The sequence below is a fragment of the Saccopteryx leptura genome, chromosome 1, assembly GCF_036850995.1.
Source record: "Saccopteryx leptura isolate mSacLep1 chromosome 1, mSacLep1_pri_phased_curated, whole genome shotgun sequence".
Taxonomy (NCBI): Eukaryota; Metazoa; Chordata; class Mammalia; order Chiroptera; family Emballonuridae; genus Saccopteryx; species Saccopteryx leptura.
Genome location: NC_089503.1, coordinates 377,538,146 through 377,559,252, shown reverse-complemented (window position 1 = coordinate 377,559,252; position 21,107 = coordinate 377,538,146). Strand labels below are relative to the sequence as shown.

Below are 21,107 nucleotides of genomic sequence, written 5' to 3'. Positions count from 1 at the left end.
ATCACCCCCAAACAATAATCCTATACCCATTAGCAGTCAATCCTCTCCTTTTTTTTTTTTTTAAGAGGGTCAGAGAGAGCGAGAGAGAGAGGGAGGAACATGGAGCTGCTCCTGTACGTGCCCTGACCGGGGAATCAAATCTGCAACCTCTACGCTCCAGGACAATGCTCCAGCCAACCATGCTCTGGCCAGGGCTTAACTTTTATTGATATATTTTTTAAAGGTTTTATTTATTCATTTTTTAGAAAGGGAGAGAGAGAGAGAAGGGAGGAGGAGCAGGAAGCATCAACTCCCATATGTGCCTTGACCAGGCAAGCCTGGGGTTTCGAACCAGCGACCTCAGGGTTCCAGGTCAGCGTTTTATCCACTGCACTTCCACAAGCCATGCACAACCTTTATCGATCTTGAGAGAGACAGAGAGAAGAAGGGAGAAGGGAAGCATTTGTTGTTCCACTCAGTCATGCATTTTTGTTGTTGCTTCCTGACCAGGGATCAAACCTGCAACCTTGTTGTTTCAGGATGACATTCTTTTTTTTTTTCTTTTTTTTTTTTTCTGAAGCTGGAAACGGGGAGAGACAGTCAGACAGACTCCCACATGCGCCCGACCGGGATCTACCCAGCACGCCCACCAGGGGCGATGCTCTGCCCACCGGGGGGCGATGCTCTGCCCCTCCGGGGGGTCGCTCTGCCGCGACCAGAGCCACTCTAGCGCCTGGGGCAGAGGCCAAGGAGCCATCCCCAGCGCCCGGGCCATCTTTGCTCCAATGGAGCCTTGGCTGCAGGAGGGGAAGAGAGAGACAGAGAGGAAGGAGGGGGTGGGGGTGGAGAAGCAAATGGGCGCTTTTCCTATGTGCCCTGGCCGAGAATCGAACCCGGGTCCCCCGCATGCCAGGCCGACGCTCTACCGCTGAGCCAACCGGCCAGGGCCAGGATGACATTCTTAACCGACTGAGCTAACCAGCCAGGGCCAGCAGTCAATCCTCTTTATTACCTAAACTTCCAAACTTTAGGCTACTACTAATCTGTTTTTGGTCTCCATTGATTTTCCCATTCTAGAAATTTTATATAAACAGAATGGTACAGTATGCTGTCTTTTGTGTTTGGGTTTTTCATTTATACTCCATTCCTTTTTATTGCAAAGTAATATTCCATTGTTATGCATATGCCATACTTTATTTGTTCATCAGTTGGTGAATATTTGGGTTGTTTTCACTTTTCAGATATTGTGAATCATGCTGCTATGCATATTTGTATACAGTATTTTTGTGGGTACATATGTTTTTATTTCTTTGGGCTTATACTCAGGAGAGATGTTGCTAGGTCAGATGGTGATACTATTTTTAATGTTTTTGAGGAACCCCTAAATTGTTTCCCCTGAAGTGTCTGTATCATTTTACATTCCCACTAACAGAGTATGAAGGATGTGGCTTCCTTCACATCCTTGTCAACACTTGTTACTGTTTTTTTTTATTATAGCCATTCTATTGGTTGTGAAGTAGTACATATATGCTTGTACAGGTATTGATCCACTTACGACCATTCGACTTTACGACCACAATCGCTAGCCATGACTGCTCCGCGTCTGGCAGTGCAAGCGTTGCCCAGCTGGGCGTACGGCAGTGCTGGCCAATAAAATATTTCATACGTGTTTCTATATTTTGATATGTTTTGCAATTGGGAAAATGTTTCCTATGGTATTTTTTACACCTGTATTTTGTATTTTTGTGTGCACCTATATTTTGTAATTTTGTATGTTTTGCAAATATTAAACCAGTTGTACTGGTAATGCAGTGTTTTACTTAAACCCGACAAATGTAAAAATAAGAAACAAAATGGTATAGAGATGATACAAATGGCATAAAATGAACAAAGAAAATTATGATATATAACAATAATGAGAGAAAATTATGATAAAATATGACTTAAAGGTTTTTATAACATCATTTCACAGTACTGTACATATAGCCTACTCAACTTATGACCAAATTGTACCTACGACCAGTCTGTCGGAACCAATATCGTGGTCTTAAGTCGAGCACTGGTTGTAATTTTGGTTTCAATTTCCCTATGACTTGTGACGTTGAACTTTTTTTCCCCCATTGATTTGAGAGAGAGAGAAAGAAAAGCATCAACTCATTCCGTTTAGTTTTGTGCTCATTCATTGCTTCTTGTACGTGCCTTGACCAGGAGTGGAACCCACAGCCTCTGTGCTGGCACAGTGCTTATCCACTGAGCCACTCAGGGCGATGTTTAGTGAGCATCCTTTCATGAGTTTTTGGCTATTTATATATCTTCTTTTTGGAAGTTTCAATTCCTATCTTTGGCCTGTTTTTAAATAAGATTTTTTTTTGTCTTTTATTATTGAGTTTGTATATTATTTTGACTTGTGAATGCTTTTATTCCTTTTTTAGAACTCATAATGTGATTTAAGTATTTCCTTATAATATATAGTCCTGAAAACTCCATTTCTGCACTTGCAATTGTTGTTTTACAATTAACTTACATGTTGATTATCCTTGTTGGAAAGCAAATCAGACGTGGTAAAGAGGATATAATTTTAATTGGGTGTAGAATAATTCGGTAATGTAAAAAAGCTAACCTCTAGGGAATCTTCGTTTTTGTGTTTATTGTAGTTGCACCCCATCCCCAGGCTTCGATTTAGCATTCAAAAAAAGGAACACTCCCAGAAACATTGTCATAACATGTTTACTTTAGTGAAATGAGTTGACAGTTTCTTCACTTCCCTGTCAAGGACTTCCAGTGCTGCAGTGTTTATTATTCTGCTGTGTACATTGGTGTGACAGCCACAGGTGTCTGAAATAAGGACAAATTAACCAAATTAGAAATCTCAATAGTTTTTCATGTTAAACACACTAGAAGCTTATGTTGGTGGGAACTAATGTGAAAAGCCGGAGATTTCACTCTTGAGAAATACATGAGGAGTTCTGAAAGGCAGCCAAAGACTTTATCTTCCTGCTCACTTTCTCTTCACAATTTTTCCCCTTTTAATTTATGCTGTTGCAAGTTAGTCATTCAGTATCTCTGGTATGGAATTCTCATGTAAAGATACTTAATTTTATATATTATTTAAATTTAGTGACACTAAAATGCCTGTAAAAAATCCCAAATCTATCACATGTTTGAATTTGGAATATATGCCTGCCTTTCTTGAACCAGATTTTAATATCTTGTTAATAATTTATAATAACATGTGATAAGTAATATTTAGAATGAAATGCTTGTTTATTAATAATATATTTTATATAAGTTAGCTGATTTTTTTTTCCATAACCAAAAGCTGATAATAGTTTCTGAATTTTTTGTATAAGATGTTTGAACAGATTTGACTTGTCAGTGTTGTTGGAATTGCAAAACAACACGATTTCTTTTAGAAAGCATTAAAATTCTGCAAGTGAAGTTTTAAGAGAAATGGGAATGTAAAAATAAAAACAAAAGTTGCTTTTAAAAGTAAACTTTTAAAATTACCTGAAGCATAATTTTCCAGGATCATGGAGGTGAATTCTTTGAGTCTATTTTTCAATTACAGTTGATATTCAATATTATTTGATAAATTTCAGTGTACAGTGTAATGGTTAGACAATATGATTTATGAAGTGATGCCCCAATAATTCTAGTACCCACCTGGGAATTCTTTGAATCTTTTTTTTTTTTGAGAGAGAGAGAGAGAGAGAGAGAGAGAGAGAGAGAGACAGAGACAGGAACATGGAGCTGCTCCTGATCGGGCCCTGATCGATCTGGCATCCTCTGGGCTCTGAAACAATGTTCCAACCAACCGAGCTATCCAGCCAGGGCAGTGTTTTGAATCTTAATGTTTAATTTTTCTTTCATAAACAGTAAATTGCTTAGGATAATTTGACTCTTATTTTCATTCATATTTTAAATAGGGTTTGCTGAGAATGGGTGAAACACTGGACATTTACCCTTGAATGTAACCCAAAAGTGTTTTGTTTGTTGTTTTTTTAGTTCAAAGAATTAGATTCTAGTTTGCTTGTTGGTTGATGACTCTTTGACTTTTATTGTTGACTACTATATTTTTTCTCATTCTTTTATAATTACTAAACTCTGCGTGTGTGCGCCTGGGTGTACTTGTATGTGTGATTTAGATTTAGAGCCGCTGCTCTAAAGGGAGAAAAAAACAAAGTTGTGGGATTGTCTCCCAAAAAGAGCTGTCTTTTTAAGAGTAATTTAGCCTCTTTTCTTCTTGCATAAAACTTCCATCAAGCCCTTTAACTTATGAACAAGTTTTTTACATTTTAGTAAAAGTTCTCTGAAATGTGCAATTGACTAGAAAGTTAATATATGCCACCTCATGAATATTTAAAGTCTCTTTATATGCTATTTTTATTTTTTTATTTTTATTTTTTATTTTTTTATTTTTTTATTTTTTTAGATTTGTAACTTTTTTTTTTTAGATTTTATTTATTCATTATAAAGAGGGGGGAGAGAGAGAGAAGAGAGAGAGAGAGAGAAGGGGGGAGGAGCAGGAAGCATCAACTCCCATATGTGCCCTGACCAGGCGAGCCCAGGGTTTTGAACTGGCAACCTCAGCATTTCCAGGTTGATTCTTTATCCACTGTGCCACCACAGGTCAGTATATATGCTATTTTTAGACGGAAGGAAGTGGTTGAAAGCTTGTACAAATAAGAGTTAAAATGAAGATCTTACTCTGTTGTCTTGTGCTGTTAGACATCATTTGAACATGAACTCTTTTGTTGAGGTTGTAATTTGGAATTTAAAAAGTCATAGGTAAACGCTGGATCTGTGTCACTAATTCAGTTAACTGCATTTTTGTAGAAGTGAGTTATTTTATATTTTTTATTTTTTTTTATTTTTCATTGATTTTAGACAGAAAGAGGAAGAGAAAGAAGCATATTTTTTAATTTTTATTTTTAGCACACGCAAGAGAGATAGATAGAGACTGAGAGACAGGAAGGGGGAGATGAGAAGCATCAAGTCGTAGTTGTGGCACCTTAGTTGTTCATTAATTGCTTTCTCATATGTGCCTTGACTGGGGGGGGGGGCTCCAGCTGAGCCTGTGACCCCTTGCTCAAGCCAGCGACCATGGGGTCATGTCTATGATCCCACGCTCAAGCTGGCAACTTTGGGGTTTCGAATCTGGGTCTTCAGATCCCAGGTCAATGCTCTATCCACTACAGTCAGGCAAGAAACATTCTTTTGTTGTTCCACTTAGATGTTTATTCCTTGATTGCTTCCCATATGTTTAGAAACTGCAGGCCTGGGATCTGCTTTATCTCTGCTTTCAATAAAACCACAGCGTGGCCTATGGTGGCGCAGTGGATAAAGCATTGACCTGAAATGCTGAGGTTGCCGGTTCAAAACCCTGGGCTTGCCTGGTCAAGGCACATATGAGAAGCAACTGCTATGAATTGATGCTTACCCCCCCGCTCCTTCTCCCTCCCTCTGTCTCTCTCTCTTTAAAAAAAAAAAAAAAGAGGTCAAACGGACTTGATGGCGAGTGAGTTATATAATGCCTTATTGTGGTCCTAGTCCTGTACTGCCTACAGAAGGTTGCTCCTCGAGTTGAGAGTTGAGAAGAGGGGCTCATTTCACTTTAATTTTACTTTCCCTTTAAGTAGGATTCTAAAATAATTTGTAATTTAATAGAGTTATAAATCTTGTCCTTTTTGGAAAGAAGACATACAGTGATGAGTGTTGTCAGTAAAATTATTTATAAGACTCTTATCATTATTAAACCTAAAGAAAATAGATTTGTTCAAATTAGTTTATTGACATTCTTTACAACTTTTTTCTTTTTATCTTTCTTTAAAGAAATGGCTGCAAGCAACTGATCTTACTAGAGAAGTGTACCAGCATTTAGCCCACTATGTCCCCAAAATCTACTGCAGGGGCCCCAACCCTGTTCCACAGAAAGAAGACACACTGGCCCAGCATGTCCTGTTGGGGCCAATGGAGTGGTACCTTTGCGGGGAAGATCCGACGTTTGGATTTTCAAAACTTGAACAAGCGAACAAACCTTCTCATCTTTGTGGTCGTGTTTTTAAAGTAGGAGAGCCTACATACTCTTGCAGGTAAAATATTGCAGTTCTCTTTCTAAAAAACACTTGTTTGTACTTGACTTTTTTTTCACCTGAAACTTTAAATCTTTGATTTCAAATTATGAAGGATAATATAAAGAGAAAAAAGAGTACATAGCAAGTATTTATATATGCAGTGTAATAAGTAATTATAAAACATTCATGTGATTATTTTCCAGATCAAGAAATAGGATATCACCAGCATTCCAGAAACGCACTGTGTGGTTTCTGCCTACCCCACAATTAATTGCTACCTTGACTCTTGTAATAATCGCTTCCTTGGTTTTCTTGATAGTTTTTAAGTTACAGTGATTGTTAATGTTCACATTATCCCGTATTTGGCCTGTGGGAGCCGTGTCACCCTAGCTGCTTTATCCTTTGCACAGGCCTTCAGTAGTGTTGGAGTGCTGCTTTGCTCTCTGGCTCAAGACGTCCATAGCTCATTTTTTACTTACTCTGACCCACCTAGGATCATGTTACCAGACCGAACCAGGTCCAAGTGCTCAGTAGTTGCCAGCTAAAAGATGATTTTATGAGAAGGAACTTTATTGTGAGCCAGCAGGCCAGGACAAACACCCAGTCCTTCTGTTTATTAGGGGAATCATGCACAAACATCAGGGTAGACTGTGCCATTGCATGTATGGGTGGGGACTTGCCAGCGCTTGCGCAGTCAGGAAACATGCTTAAACATATATCATGTTCAAAACTATGATCTGGGTGGAGATTTTAGTGTTCGAATGAGAGTATAGTGAGGAAAGTTCAGGAGGAGGTCACTGGAGGGTTCTTCAGCTGCTCCAGACTGTCTCAGGACCCCCACCCCCACCCCTGGTCCTGCAAAATACCCTGGGCTTGTTCCCGAAAAACAGTGTAGCAGTCGTCAGCATCAGGGATGGTAGGGTAGTACACACACGAGTCTGACCAAGTCTTGGTCTTTCTGTGAAACTTGAAGCAAACTTTCAAGATAGCATTACACAAACCTTACAAATTGTAGACTTATCTGAGTGAGTTATAGATTCCTCGAGACAGAGTTATAAAGTCTAAAGGAAGGGTAGTTGTGCTCGGTTACTTGCTAGGCTACATGTGTAGGTTAGGTTATAATCAGCCATTTCTGCAAGAAGTTTTCTTTTGGTTGGGAGTGACAGTTCGGAACTGTGATCTGAGTGTTGTAGAAGTACTGCTATTTTTATTTATTTATTTTAACGTCTTATGGAGAATTGAGTATACTAGAGTAGAAGATGGGAAAATACTCATCTCCTTTATGACTTTCTTTTCCTATTTCTCAGAACTAGTCGTTAACATTTTCTTACGTATCTTTTCAGAAGTTTTATATGCATATGCAGGCCTATATATAAAATTCTCTTAAACACACATGTGCAAACAGACATAAGAAAGAGAGTATGTTATCTATGTTCTCTATACTGGAATAAATTTTTCTTTCACTGTTTAACAAAATTTTGACATCTGGTCTTATCAGTTAATATAACTAGATAATCTGTTCTGTGGGTGTACTGTTTCTTTTATTTTTATTTTTTTAAGTCAGAGGATGCGAGACAGTGAGACAGACTGCCGTATGTGTTCTGGCCAGGACTCACCCAGCAACCTCCTTCTGGGGCCATGCTCAAATCAACAGCTATTTTTAGCACCTGAGGCTGACATGCTCAGACCAACCAAGCTTACTTTAGGGTTGACACTCAAACCAATCTAGCCACTGACTGCAAGAGAGGAAGAGGGAGAGAAACAAATGGTCTCTTCTCCTGTGTGCCCTGACCAGGAATTGAACCCTGAACATCCACACACTAGGCCAACACTGTATCCACTGAGCTAACTGGCCAGGGCCTGGATATACTATTAGTTGAGGCATTGTATAACATATTTTTCCATAAGACTTTTTCTTGTAATTTTTGGGAAAACCTCTGAGTATCAATGGTCACCTTTATCAGCATGGTTACAATACTGATATATATACGTGTGTGTGTGTATTTTTTTTTTTTTTTTGAGAGAAAGATATAGGCAGGGAGACAGATGAGAATCATCAACTAATAGTTGTGTCACTTTAGTTGTTCATTGGTTGGTTCTCATATGTGCCTTGACTGGGGGGCTCAAGCCGAGTCAGTGCCCCCTTGCTCAAGCCAGTGGCCTTGGGCTCATGAGCCTTGTGCTTCATTCAAGCTGGTGAGCCTGTACTCAAGCTGTATGAGCCCATGCTCAATCTGGCAGCCTTGCGATTTTGACCCTGGGACCTCAGTGTCCCAGGTCAACGCTCTGTCCACTGCACTCCCACGGGTCAGGTCCAGTAGAATTTTTTTTTCTTGTATTTTTCTGAAGAGAAGCAGGGAGGCAGTGAAACAGACTCCGTCATGTGCCTGACCGGGATCCACCCGGCATGCCCACCAGGAGGATCGTGATGCTCTGCCCATCTGGGGCGTTGCTCCGTTGCAACCAGAGCCATTCTAGGACCTAAGGCAGAGGCCATGGAGCTGTCCTCAGTGCCCAGGGCCAATTTTGTTCCAATGGAGCCTTGGCTGCGGGAGGGGAAGAGAGAGATAGAGAGAAAGGAAAGGGGGAGGGGTGGAGAAGCAGATGGGCGCTTCCTGTGTGCCCTGGCTGGAAATCGAACCCGAGACTTCCACACACCAGGCCAACGCTCTACCACTGAGCCAGCCAGCCAAGGCCCAATAGAATATTTTTTTTTCTTTTTTCTTTTTTTTTTTTTTTTTTTTTTTTTTTTTTTACAGAGCCAGAGAGAGAGTCAGAGAGGGATAGACAGGGACAGAGAGATAAGAAGCATCAATCATTAGTTTTTCGTTGCGTATTGAGACACCTTAGTTGTTCATTGATTGCTTTCTCATTTGTGCCTTGACCGTGGGCCTTCAGCAGACCGAGTAACCCCTTGCTCAAGCCAGTGACCTTGAGTCCAAGCCAGTGAGCTTTTGCTCAAACCAGATGAACCCGCGCTCAAGCTGATGACCTCGGGGTCTCGAACTTGGGTCCTCCGCATCCCAGTCTGACGCTCTATCCACTGCGCCACCGCGTGGGCAGGCCCAATAGAATATTTTTATATACATATTAAAAGACTATTAGATCTAGTTTTTTGTCGGTCTTTACAAGTACTTCTCTGAATCCTTTAATTGATACAGTATTGGAGTTGTAGATCTAGCTTTCCCTCATGATATATAGATGAGGAACTGGGGTTCAGTTGTTTCAGTAATGCCTTTTGTAGCGAAAGGAACCAGTTTCAAAGCATGCTTTTGTATGGCTTGGCTTTTAATTTTCAGTCTCTGGAGCATTTCCTCAGTTTTTCTTTTGACTTTCATGATCTTGACACTTGACGATTTCAGGCCAGTTATTTTTTATGTGTCTTTCAATTGGGCTTTGTCTGATACACTTCACGATTCGAGTTTATATCTTTCAGAGAAATATCACAGAAATCACCTATTCTCATTGTACCTTATCAAGTAGCATATGATTTTGATTTGTTTGATAACTGGTGATGTTAACTTAGATCACTTGATTAAGGGACTGAAAGACTTCACTGGAAGATTACTTTTTCCCTCTGTAGCCAGTATTTTGTGATGAGGGATTTTGAGACCATTAAATAGCCTGTTTCTTATCAAATATTCAGTTCATTCATTTATATATATTAGTATGTATTCATCGAGTTCCATTATTCTTGCACTCGCATTGTCCTGTGTTTGACCTGTGAGAGGCCCCTCAAAACTGTCTTTGCTCTTTTTCATGTCCCCGTCATTCTTTGAGCATTTTCTTTTTCTTTCTGACACAAGATATGTGAGGCACATCTTGGACTTTTCCCTTCCCCAGCCCTGTAATCAACCATTTCTCCAAGGAGCCTGGGTCCTTTTTAGTGTTAGAAATAAGATACTAGGTGTGCTTGTTGCTGTGGGTACGTCACTAATCCTAGGCCCTCTCTGTGGGTCTTTATCTACAGCTCCATATTGAAAGAGTTACTGAAAACCAGGCATGTCTAGTGATCTCTGCAGTTCCAATCCGACACCACCGGCTTCTTGCACATTTTTCCCCTTTATGTATTTGAAACCCTCTTCTGACAACCCTGGTTTCCATCCTAAAAAGTATTTACTAATTTGATCATCACTGTTTGTAACTGCCCTCTTGGCCCCTGCCACCAGCTCTGTATGGCTGCTCTCCGTTACCCCATTTGGGCTTCACACTCAGTGCCGGGCCTTCCTCCCAATCCTGAATAGGGCACATATGAAGTAAGTCTTACTTTAAAGTGCATGGTCCTTAACTGAAATCATGGCTTTTCTGGTATCTCAGCGGGAGTCTAGCTTGACTAGAATTCCGGAGTCCTCTTGCTAGACTTCATGTATCTCATGGCACTCAGTTCCATAGTGGCCACTCTCCAGTAAACTAGTGTCGCCCAGGACGTGTGCAGCCCAACCCTCGGCCCAGAGCTCATTTCACTGGTGACACTCACGTGGACTTTTGCCCTTCCCTGGCTCCTCCCATCCTGTACACATTTCACTTTCTGGTGCCCTGACCCTGGGCTATTTCAGTTGTCCCAAACTCTGATCTAGTCTCAGCTCAACAGAACCTTCCTGCTCTGTTTAGACTCTAGTTTATTGTGCCGCAGGCGGGAATTTCACCCCTCTGTGAGAGGTGGGACCATCAGGGGGCTCAGCTCACGAATTTCCCTTCTCTTAGTCATTGCGGCCTAGTGCTGCCTGTCCAGTGCCTGGAAATGTGCTCATCTAGGTCTGTGGCTGTGGACAGTGGGAGGGTTAGTTCAGTACCAGTTACTCTGTCATAACCAGTCCCACACTGTGTTTTTACAATGAAAGTTGCTTATGTTTGTGGAGTACCAACCAATTTAATGCTAAGCATTTTGTATATAATCACCTTTAAGCCGCCTGTAAACTTCTTAGGAAACAGGCTCAGAGTGGTTTAAGGGACTTACCTTCAGTCATAAAAATTGAAACCAGGCCCTGGCCGGTTGGTTCAGTAGATAGAACATCAGCCTGGCATACGGATGTCCCGGGTTTGATCTCCAGTCAGGGCACACATGAGAAGCGACCATATGTCTCTTTCCCTCTCACAGCTATGGCTCAGTTAGTTCAAGCGTCCGCCCCAGGTGCTGAGGATAGCTCAGTTGATTCAAGTAACAGCCCCAGATAGGGTGCCAGGTGGAATCCTGGTCAGGGCACATGCAAGAGTCTGTTTTTCTATCACCCCTCTTCTCACTTAAAAAAAAAAAAAATTGAAACCAGGGCTCTTTGACTCTAAAGTCCTTTTATTTTTTTCATTTTACCTTTTTATTCTCATACATTGGTCTTATGAATTTTTCACTCATTCTCAGTAAAACGAGAAAAAAACTAGGGAAAATGTACTGAGTTTTTCTTGCAACTAAATTTGTTTAGTTCCTAAATTCTAAGATATATTCTTTATTGTTAAAACATTAGTATGTAAGATGAAGGCAAGCCTGACCAGGAGTTGGCGCAGTGGATAGAGTGTCAGACTGGGACTCAGAGGACTCAGGTTGAAACCCCAAGGTTGCTGGCTTGAGCATGGGTTCATCTGGTTTGAGCAAGGCTCACCAGCTTGAGCAAGGGGTTACTCGGTCTGCTATAGCCCCACGGTCAAGGCACATATGAGAAAGCAATCAATGAACAAATAAGGCATCGCAATGAAGATCTTCTCATCTCTTTCCCTTCCTGTCTCTCTGTCCCTCTCTCTGTCTCTATCTCTGTCAGAAATAAATAAATATGGAAGCAATGAATTAGGTAGTTTCGTTTTGTTTTGAAATGTTCTTACCAAAAAACAGGTCTTTTTTGGGGTCATTCCGCTGGTGCCTGAAACTCTGAAATATGGGAACTGCTACACAGTCGCACTCTGACCCCTAACTGGAAAATAAAGTTGTATTGCAGTACTGTTTTCTGCACCACCAAGTCCATGTAAGGAATATTAAATAAAAATCATAATTAGGCTGGAGAAAGGGCTTTTGGTGACAGAACTGTGGACTTGGCCTGAACCTCTCTCCCTCATTGTCTCCTGAGACCACTCTTTAAGCTGCTCTCTCCCATTTGCAGATGTTTGGCATATATAATTGTGCCTTGTGTGCATTAGGTGCTCAGCACGTATTTGTTGAGCAAACATCTGTTACATTGTTCAAAGCACAGAGAACAGTTTTAATGATGTTATTTCGTTGTTTCTACTTTAATTAATTTGTTGTCATGTTCCTATTTGTTGAACATTTCCATACTTGTTTAGTAGAGATATCATATTTATTGTAAACCAGTTATTTTCTAGGATTTACTCATGGTTATTTATATACAGGAAAATTTTCCATTCTGAATTTGTAAGACTATTTTAGACCAAATACTTAGTCTTCAGATAAGATTCTGAGACTTTAGTAATGTCAGAGGGGGTATGGATAGCGTCTCCGTCTGGAAATAAAAAGCTCTAATATGGAAGAACTACTTAGTTCCAGTAAGAAGAGTTGTTTATTCAGTTTGTTTCTTTAAAAAACCTAGAGACTTGATCTTTTTTTTTTTTTTTAAGCAGAGTTTTATTTTAAGACTTTTTGAGTTTATTAGGGTGACAGTAAGTTAACAAAATTATACAGGTTTCAGGTGCACAGTTCTACAACACATTTTCTGTACACCATATCATATGTTCACCGCCCACAATTCAGATATACACATACAAAATGAACGGCTCATGTTACAGAAATGAAGAAGTATAGAATGGGATATATAACAGGAAGATTTGGATGCGTTAAAAGTACATACACTTGCCCGTCTGTTAGCTCAGTCAGTTAAGAGGGTTGTCCTGAGCCTGACCATGCAGTGGCGCAGTAGATAGAACATCAGCTGGGATGCGGAGGACCCAGATTTGAAACGCCAAGGTTGCCGGCTTGAGTGCAGGCTCATCCAACTTGAGCACAGGCTCACCAGCTTGAGTGTGGGATCATAGTCATGACCCTGTGGTTGCTGACTTGAGCCCAAAGGTCGCTGGCTTGAGCAAGGGGTCACTTGCTCTACTGTAGCCCCTGGTCAAGGCACATATGAGAAAGCAATCAATGAACAACTAAAGTGCCACAACGAAGAATTGATGCTTCTCATCTCCCTGCCTGTCTGTCCCTGTCTGTCCCTCTCTCTGGCTCTCTCTCTGTCTCTGTCAAAAAAATAAATAAATAAAGAGGGTTGTCCCAAAACAACAAGGTTGCAGTTCAATCTCTGGTTAGGGTACACACGGAAAGTAACCAATGAATGTATGCCTTGGTGAAACAAATAAATGCTTCCTTTAGGACTGAGTAAATCATATGAATGTCTCCCATACCTCTCCTCTCTCTCTCTGCCCCCCCCCCTCCTTCTTTCTTCCTTCCTCTGTCTCTTAAAAAAAAAAAGCCCTAGCTGGATAGCTTGGTTGGTTGGATGATCATCCAGGAGCATGAAGGTTGCCAGTTCAAATCCCTGGTCAGGGCACCTACAGGAGCAGCTTGATGTTTCTCCCTCTCCCTCTCTCTCTCTCTCTCTCTCTCTCCCCCCCCCCGTCTCCCTCCTCTCCAAAAAAAAAATACATGCACTCAAAAACATTTTGCAAGAACATATATAAATAAAAAGACACATGATAAGCACATTAGAGTGGTTGCCTATGAGAATAGAGGAACCGTGATAAGGAAAATTTAAAGATACACATAACTCTTCATCTCATTTTATGAAATTACAGAGATTCTCTTATTTAAAATTCTATAGGTAGCCTGGTGGTGCAGTGGATATAGCGTTGACCTGAGTCGCTGAGATTGCAGGTTCCAAAACCTGATCATCCAGCTTGAGCATGGGCTCACCGGCTTGAGTGTGGGATCATCGACATGACCCCATGGTCGCTGGCTTGAAGCCCAAGGTCGCTGCCTTCAGCAAGGGGTCACTGGCTCGGCTGGGGCCCCCTGGTCAAGGCACATATGAGGAGCAATCAATGAACAAATAAAGTGACACAATTTACAAGTTGATACTTCTCATCTCTCTCCCTTCCACCCTTTCCCTCTTCTCCCTCCCATCCCCGCGCACGCTTATAGAAAAAAGGTATGATCTGTAGATGTATCTAACTGGCAGTATGACAAAAGCAAATGAAATAACTGAGAACCCCACTGTCGACCCATCCACCTTGAGGAATTCTTCCTTTCCTGTCAAGATATCTTATGAACCATAAACCACATGTGTTGTATGATCAAGTGAGGAGACTCATGTCAGTCTGTATATTGATCACTTAGAATATTTCATTTTCCTTTTATTTTTTATTTTTTTCTTTATTTTTATTTTTTTTGTATTTTTCTTAAGTTGGAAACGGGGATGCAGTCAGACAGACTCCCGCATGCACCCGACCGGGATCCACCCGGCACGCCCACCAGGGGGCGATGCTCTGCCGCAATCAGAGCCATTCTAATGCCTGAGCACAGAGCCATCCTTAGCGCCTGGGCAAACTTTGCTCCAATGGAGCCTCGGCTGCGGAAGGGGAAGAGAGAGACTGAGAGGAAGGAGAGGGGGGAGGGGTGGAGAAGCAGATGGGTGCTTCTCCTGTGTGCCCTGGCCAGGAATTGAACCTGGGACTCCCACACGCCAGGCCGACGCTCTACCATTGAGCCAACCAGCCAGGGCCTCATTTTCCTTTTAAATTAAATCTAAATAGAAATATAAGTTGTAATATTTTCTTGCATCCTAGTTAGACCTCTTGCCTTTTGGGGGGTGTATACATACCACCTTGGAGACCATTGGTCTGAAACACCTGTTTGGAGGAAGTTATTTTAAATCTCAAGATACTTCTTAAGAATTCATTAAACTTAAATTTTATTTCATAACATCTGTGTTTACGGTGAAATGTGATTTCCCCAACTCTTTGGGGGAAATTACCTTCCTAATAATATGTGCCTTCAGAGATTTGCTAGTACACATCCAGTAGGAGAAGCAGGTTCTTAAACTGACTTCATTAATCAAAGATCTGAGAGGTCTTTGGAAGCAGTATTTTCTTTCTTTTAACACCAAGGCACTTCACTGTTACTGCTTTTCTCTGATGGATTCCAGTTGAAATAGTATGTTGCGAAATATAGTTATTTTATGACTCTAATTTTTTTTTCTTTAACTTTACAGAGACTGTGCAGTTGATCCGACTTGTGTTTTATGCATGGAGTGCTTTCTTGGAAGTATTCACAGAGACCATCGATACAGGGTTAGTAATGTCCAGATAATAACCACCCCCAGTATTGAATTTGATACTACACATCTTTTCTGCTTTTTTGAAATTCCAAGATTTAACACTAAACCGGAAGATTGGTTTGAGAAATGTTTTAAACACCATTAAACAGATGACAGCAGTGTAGAAATGAATCCAGACTTCTTGGAACACATGGCCTAAGAAAGACAACATAGATATCAGGTCCTCCATATTGGTGTTTAGCTAGTTTGTTTTGTTGTTTTTTTGTTTATTATCTTCAGAACTCTTAGGTTGATAAAGGGAGGTGGTATCCAAAATCAGGATACAGTGGTACCTTGAAATATGAGTTTAATTTGTTCTGTAACCAAGCTCGTAAGCCAGTCAACTCGTATATCAAACAAATTTCTCCCATTTAAAATAACTGAAATAGATTTAATCCGTTCCAGCCCTGTGAAACATCCCCAAACCATCCTAAATTATGAAAAAAGACATGTTTTTAATTAAGAAACACATGTATACTTTTACCAGTGATAACAAAATATATGAAAGAAAAGAAAAAAGTGTTATTTAGTACTGTATTCTTACCTTGGAGACAGACGAGTGCGGCTAACGGAGGTGAATGGCGGAGGAGGAGGGAGGGAGGAAGGGATGCAGGCACTGTAGACACGTAAACTAAAACTGCACTTTCTTAACACTAAATGTAAACTAAAACTGCATTTTCTTTACTTTAAAACCGCACTTCCTTTACTTAAAATGAAACCACAAAAACTTAATTGTAAAAAAATGCACTTCCTTAACTTTAAACTTAACCTAAGCTTAACATTATGTATTTTTCATTTAATCATCACCTGTTTTTGCCTTTTTGGCTGCACTTTCAGCACTTTCACTTGCAGGACTTTTGAACAAAAAGTCTATCCAAAGAGGTTTGCTTTTGTCTGCCTTTTAAAATGTTACGGAAATGTGACAAACAAGTGTTATTAAAAAGTGCTGAAGTACGACCAGTTGAAAATTTTTCTGGGTGTTTCTTTTCAATGAAACTTGAAAGCTTCTCCCACATTGCCAGCATGTCTTTAATTTCACTTGTAGAAATCACTTTCTCTGACTGTACCTCGTCCTCACTACAAATCTTGCAGAAGCTCCGTATGTTGCATCATCTGTAGCTCCTTCAACTCCTCAGTTGAGAGTTTCTCCTCATGTTCCTCTACGAGCTCGTGTATGTCACCCTCACCTACCTCCAGACCCATCAACTTTCCAACGGACACAATCTCCTTCAAAGCTTTTACCTCGGTCTCAGTCTCTGGTTCAAATCCTTTGAAGTCCCTGTCTGCTACAACATCTTTTTTCCATGCCAAGTTCAAGGTTCTTGTAACCTCTTGCCGTGCCAACTCAATAATGCATAAACATATCACGATATTGTAGTGATCTTTCCAAAACTCTCGAAGGGTTAGAATTGTATTCTCAGTCACCTCAAAGCAGCGGCGGAACAAGTGCTTTGTGTAAAGCTTTTTAAGGTTGGAAATGACCTGCTGATCCATAGGTTGCAATATTGAAGTCGTGTTGGGTGGGAGGTAGAGGACTTTCACGAATTTGAACTCATCGAGAATGTCATCTTCAAGACCAGGTGGGTGGGCTGGAGCATTTTCAAGGATTAGTAATGCTTTCATCGGGAGTTTATTTTCTTGAAGATATTTCTTCACTGCAGGACCAAAGACGAGATTTACCCATTCAATAAAAAACTGCCTCGTAACCCATGCCCTAGCATTGGCACACCACATAACCTGCAGTTTTTCTTTAAGAATCTTGTGAGTCTTAAAGGCTTGAGGATTTTGGGAATGATACACTAGCAGTTGCTTTACTTTATAGTCACCGCTAGCATTTGCACACAGTGCAAGGGTCAGACGGTCCTTCATGGGTTTATGGCCTGGCAGCTTCTTCTCCTCTGTGGTGACGAAAGTCCTCCGGGGCAATTTTTCCAAAACAATCCTGTTTTGTCACAGTTGAACACTTCTTAGGGGATTTAACCTTCCTTTGCGATAAGCACAGCAAAGCGTGCGATGTACTCTTCAGCTGCCTTAAAGTCAGCACTCGCAGCTTCACCATGCCTCACCACAGAGTGGATGCCAGATCTCTTATTGAAATTTTCAAACCAGCCGTGACTTGCTTTAAATGTATCTTCTGCTGCCTCTTTGAGGTTGATGGTTCTTTCTTCTTCAAGTCGCCATAAATAATATGTGCCTTTTCGCATATTACAGTCTCTGTCACTGTATCTCCTGCCAGCTCTTTCTCTTTCACCCACACCAGCAGAAGCTTCTCTATTTCTTCATGGATATTTGTCCTTAATTGGGACAGAATTGTAGTTCTTTTCGCTGGATTTGCGCTTTTGATGGCATCCTTTTGTTTAAGGACGGTACAAATTGTAGATGTATTATGGTCATACAGCCTTGCCAGTTCAATCACTCGTACACCATGCTCATATTTTTCTATTATTTCTTGCTTTACTTCTATCGACATCATTCTCTTCTTCTCACCACTGTCCTTTACACTCACTTTCTTCAGCCCCATGATAGCACACACAAAAAAGTTGGTAAATGATGCAAGAACGAGTACAGCGCATGAGATTACACTTGATTCTGCGGGTAACACGTGAGAAAGAACGAGATGCTGGTGTTGTGCTGCCGATACCGGACCCGTGCGCCAAATAGCGGCAGCTTCCTGAATCACAAATCACGACTTGTATCTCGGAATTTCGCTCAGATCTTGAACAAAAATACGGATCAAGTCGCAGCTCATATCTTAAAAATTCATATGTTGGTCTACTTGTATCTCAAGGTGCCACTGTAAATGTGAGAATTAAAAATATGAAAGGGAGGTTCCTAGAGGGAGATTTATGCGACAAGGAGTGAGGAAAAGTGACAGGATTATACATTTAAGAAATATTCTGTTTATTGGTCATCTTCTACAGATTTGTCATTCTTAATAATAAAGAAGCATCTACTGCGCTGACCGGATAGTTCAGCATCGTCCTGATATGCAGAGGTTGAGGGTTTGATCCCTGGTCAGGGCACATACAGGATCAGATTGAAGTTCCTGCCTCTTGTTCTCTCTCTCCCTTCCTCTCTCTCAAATCAATCAAGAAATAAAAATTTTAAGGAAGCACCTAACTACAGTGTAAAAGAAGGCCCAACTCCAGAACATAAGACCCACCAATTCTATTCTTTTTTTCCCCCTCTATAATATAGTCATTACTTTTCCAAGAATCAGGCATGTCTGCCTTTAAGTCAGGGTACAAAGGCTGAATGTTGCTCAGCCTGGCTTGGTTTCTCTACTAGAAGTTGAAAACAGCATGAACGTTAAAATTAGGAAACTGTTAGTAGCTGGAACTTTTTTCATCCTATCTGAAATAAAATGGTAGAAAGGAATATAGCAACCTTACTTAGGAGCCCTGTTGGTTCAGGACTTATCCTCCTGTTTGTTTTATACGCAGGATTGATCATAGTGAACTATAAACAGCTCTAAAATTGAACTTGTATTATTGTATTCTCTTTGATTTCATAAATCGGTAAGAGAATCCCAGTTTCCTTTAAGCTGCTCTGCCCATCTTCAGTAACGAAACTGTAGGACGGGTTTATCCCTTTCCAAGTATCTGCCTTCCTATGTTTCTTGAAATACATCTTTATAGCCCCTAAGAATAACTGTCTTTTGTGAGTTTACATTAATTATTTTTTTAATATTTATTTATTTTAAAGACTTTATTCATTTGAGAGAGAGAGAGAAAGAGAAGGGGGGCGGATGCAGGAAGCATCAACTCCCATATGTGCCAAAGCCTGGGTTTTTGAACCAGGGACCTCAGCGTTCCAGGTCGACACTCTATCCACTGCCCCACCACAGCTCTCACTAATTATTTATTATATAAACAGATACTTTCTTTGGGCAGAATATATTAGGGCTGTTCTAAAACTTGCATTTAATAACCATTTCTAAACTCACAGGATCTTTTAAAAAGCAGACTTTTCAGTCTATCAATGATTAATAAGTTCGATAATGTCATATTCCTTGAATCATTATATTTTAAGGAAATTTGAATAATTCTTGAACCCTGCAAGTGGTAATGAAAAATTTCCTTTTTTTTTTTTTTTAGAGAGAGAGAGAGGGTGGGAGGAGAGAGATGAGAAGCACTCGCTGATAGTTGTGTCACTTTAGTTCATTGGTTGCTTCTCGTGTGCCTTGCCAGGAGTCAGGGGCAGGATAGTGCTCAAGCTGAGCCAGTGGCCCCTTGCTCAAGACAGCCACCTTGGGCTCCAGGCCAGCGACCTTGGGATCATGTTAATGATCCTCTGCTAAAGCCAGCAACCTCGCTTGCTCAAGCCAATGAGCTCACACTCAAGCTGGCAACCTTAGGATTTCAAACCTGGAACTTCAGCGTTCCAGGTCGACACCAGCGTTCCAGCGCCACCACAGGTCAGGTCAGGCAGTCTACTTTTTTTGTTGGTTTTTGTTTGCTTGTTTGTTTTGTTTCAACAGAGGTAGGGAGAGAGAGAGAGACCGGAACATCTATCTGGGGATAGAACCGGCAACCTCTTTGCTTCTGGATGACACTCCAACCAACTGAGTTTTCCAGCCAGGGCTTAATTTTTTATTGATTGATTTATTATTATTTTTTTTTAGATAGAGAGAGGAGAGAGATAAAGGAAGCATTCATTTGTTGCTCCACACAGTCATGCACTCATTGGTTGCTTCCATTGTGTGCCCTGACTGGGGATTAAATCCAGAACATTGTCGTTTTGGGACTACGCTCTAACACAGTGGTCTCAAACTTTTTGAAGTCGGGGCACATTTAAAATCCTACAAATAATTATAGGCGCACTATACTATATACAAATTTCTGAGAAATATGTTATAATAATTAAGTCAAATATTAAAGAAAAAAAAAGTCCAAGCGTGCTTTTATGGTAATTAAACAAAATAAATACGACAAAATTAAATTTATTCTGACATTAAAAAACATTTTTATGTTACATTTTTTGAGTTATACTTTTTAGAATTCATAAAAAAGAGGGGTTAAAAAGTAAAAAAATGACCAAAAAAGTTATCTTTTTATATATATAGATACCGTCTTAGTAAGATTTAAAGTAAATTCGGCAGGTCCTGGCGCAAATATGTTAAGTTTTTTCATTCTTGTGTTTATGAGAAACATGAGCCTGATGTGTCCTAGCAATTTCTTCAATGTTTGGGCATATATTTGAAAGGCAAACTCTCATTTCCTTGTCGATACATTGAAGAATTCCTCTCTTTTTACTCTTGTGATTCCACTCTTTTTACTCTTGTGCTGAGGGTAGAAAATCCTAATTCACATAAATAGGATGTTGAAAATTGTTGTTAAATGTTCAAAGCTTTTTTAAATATTGCCACATATTCTTCTTTTATAGAAATCCAAAAGACTTCAAGAGACAATTCCTTATGCTTAATCATCAATCCAAAACCCCCACCACACATATCATCTTAACTTTACACCAAACAAAAGATAAAAGAAACTTGCCTCCAGTCTTGCTCAAGACAGCCACCTTGGGCTCCAGGCCAGCGACCTTGGGATCATGTTAATGATCCTCTGCTAAACATGGGGGGTAACATGGGGGGTAGTGTAAACAATCCAGCACCACAGTTTAAACAGCCTTTTGCAACCTAATCAGGCAAGTGAGGTGGGGGATTGGACAGACTGTCAGCTTACAGCCAATTCACCACACCTCTGTCCCCCAAAAATCTAAACTCCAAAAACCCTGTTGGTTTTTTGGTCCCCAAAGGCACATATTTCTCTGGAATACCATAGGGCGCACCTGGAAATCTTCTAGG

General features: G+C 40.5%; 1 protein-coding gene across 5 annotated transcripts in view; it reads left to right on the top strand.

Moving 5' to 3' along the window:
• UBR2 (ubiquitin protein ligase E3 component n-recognin 2) overlaps nucleotides 1-21,107 on the top strand; it is a 110,152-nt gene that overhangs the window by 3,786 nt on the left and 85,259 nt on the right. For all 5 annotated transcript variants that reach the window (XM_066359407.1, XM_066359405.1, XM_066359406.1 and 2 more), the window contains exons 2-3: nucleotides 5,812-6,071; nucleotides 15,197-15,275. In XM_066359407.1, the coding sequence (XP_066215504.1) occupies nucleotides 5,812-6,071; nucleotides 15,197-15,275 (339 nt within the window). The remainder of the gene's footprint in view (nucleotides 1-5,811; nucleotides 6,072-15,196; nucleotides 15,276-21,107) is intronic.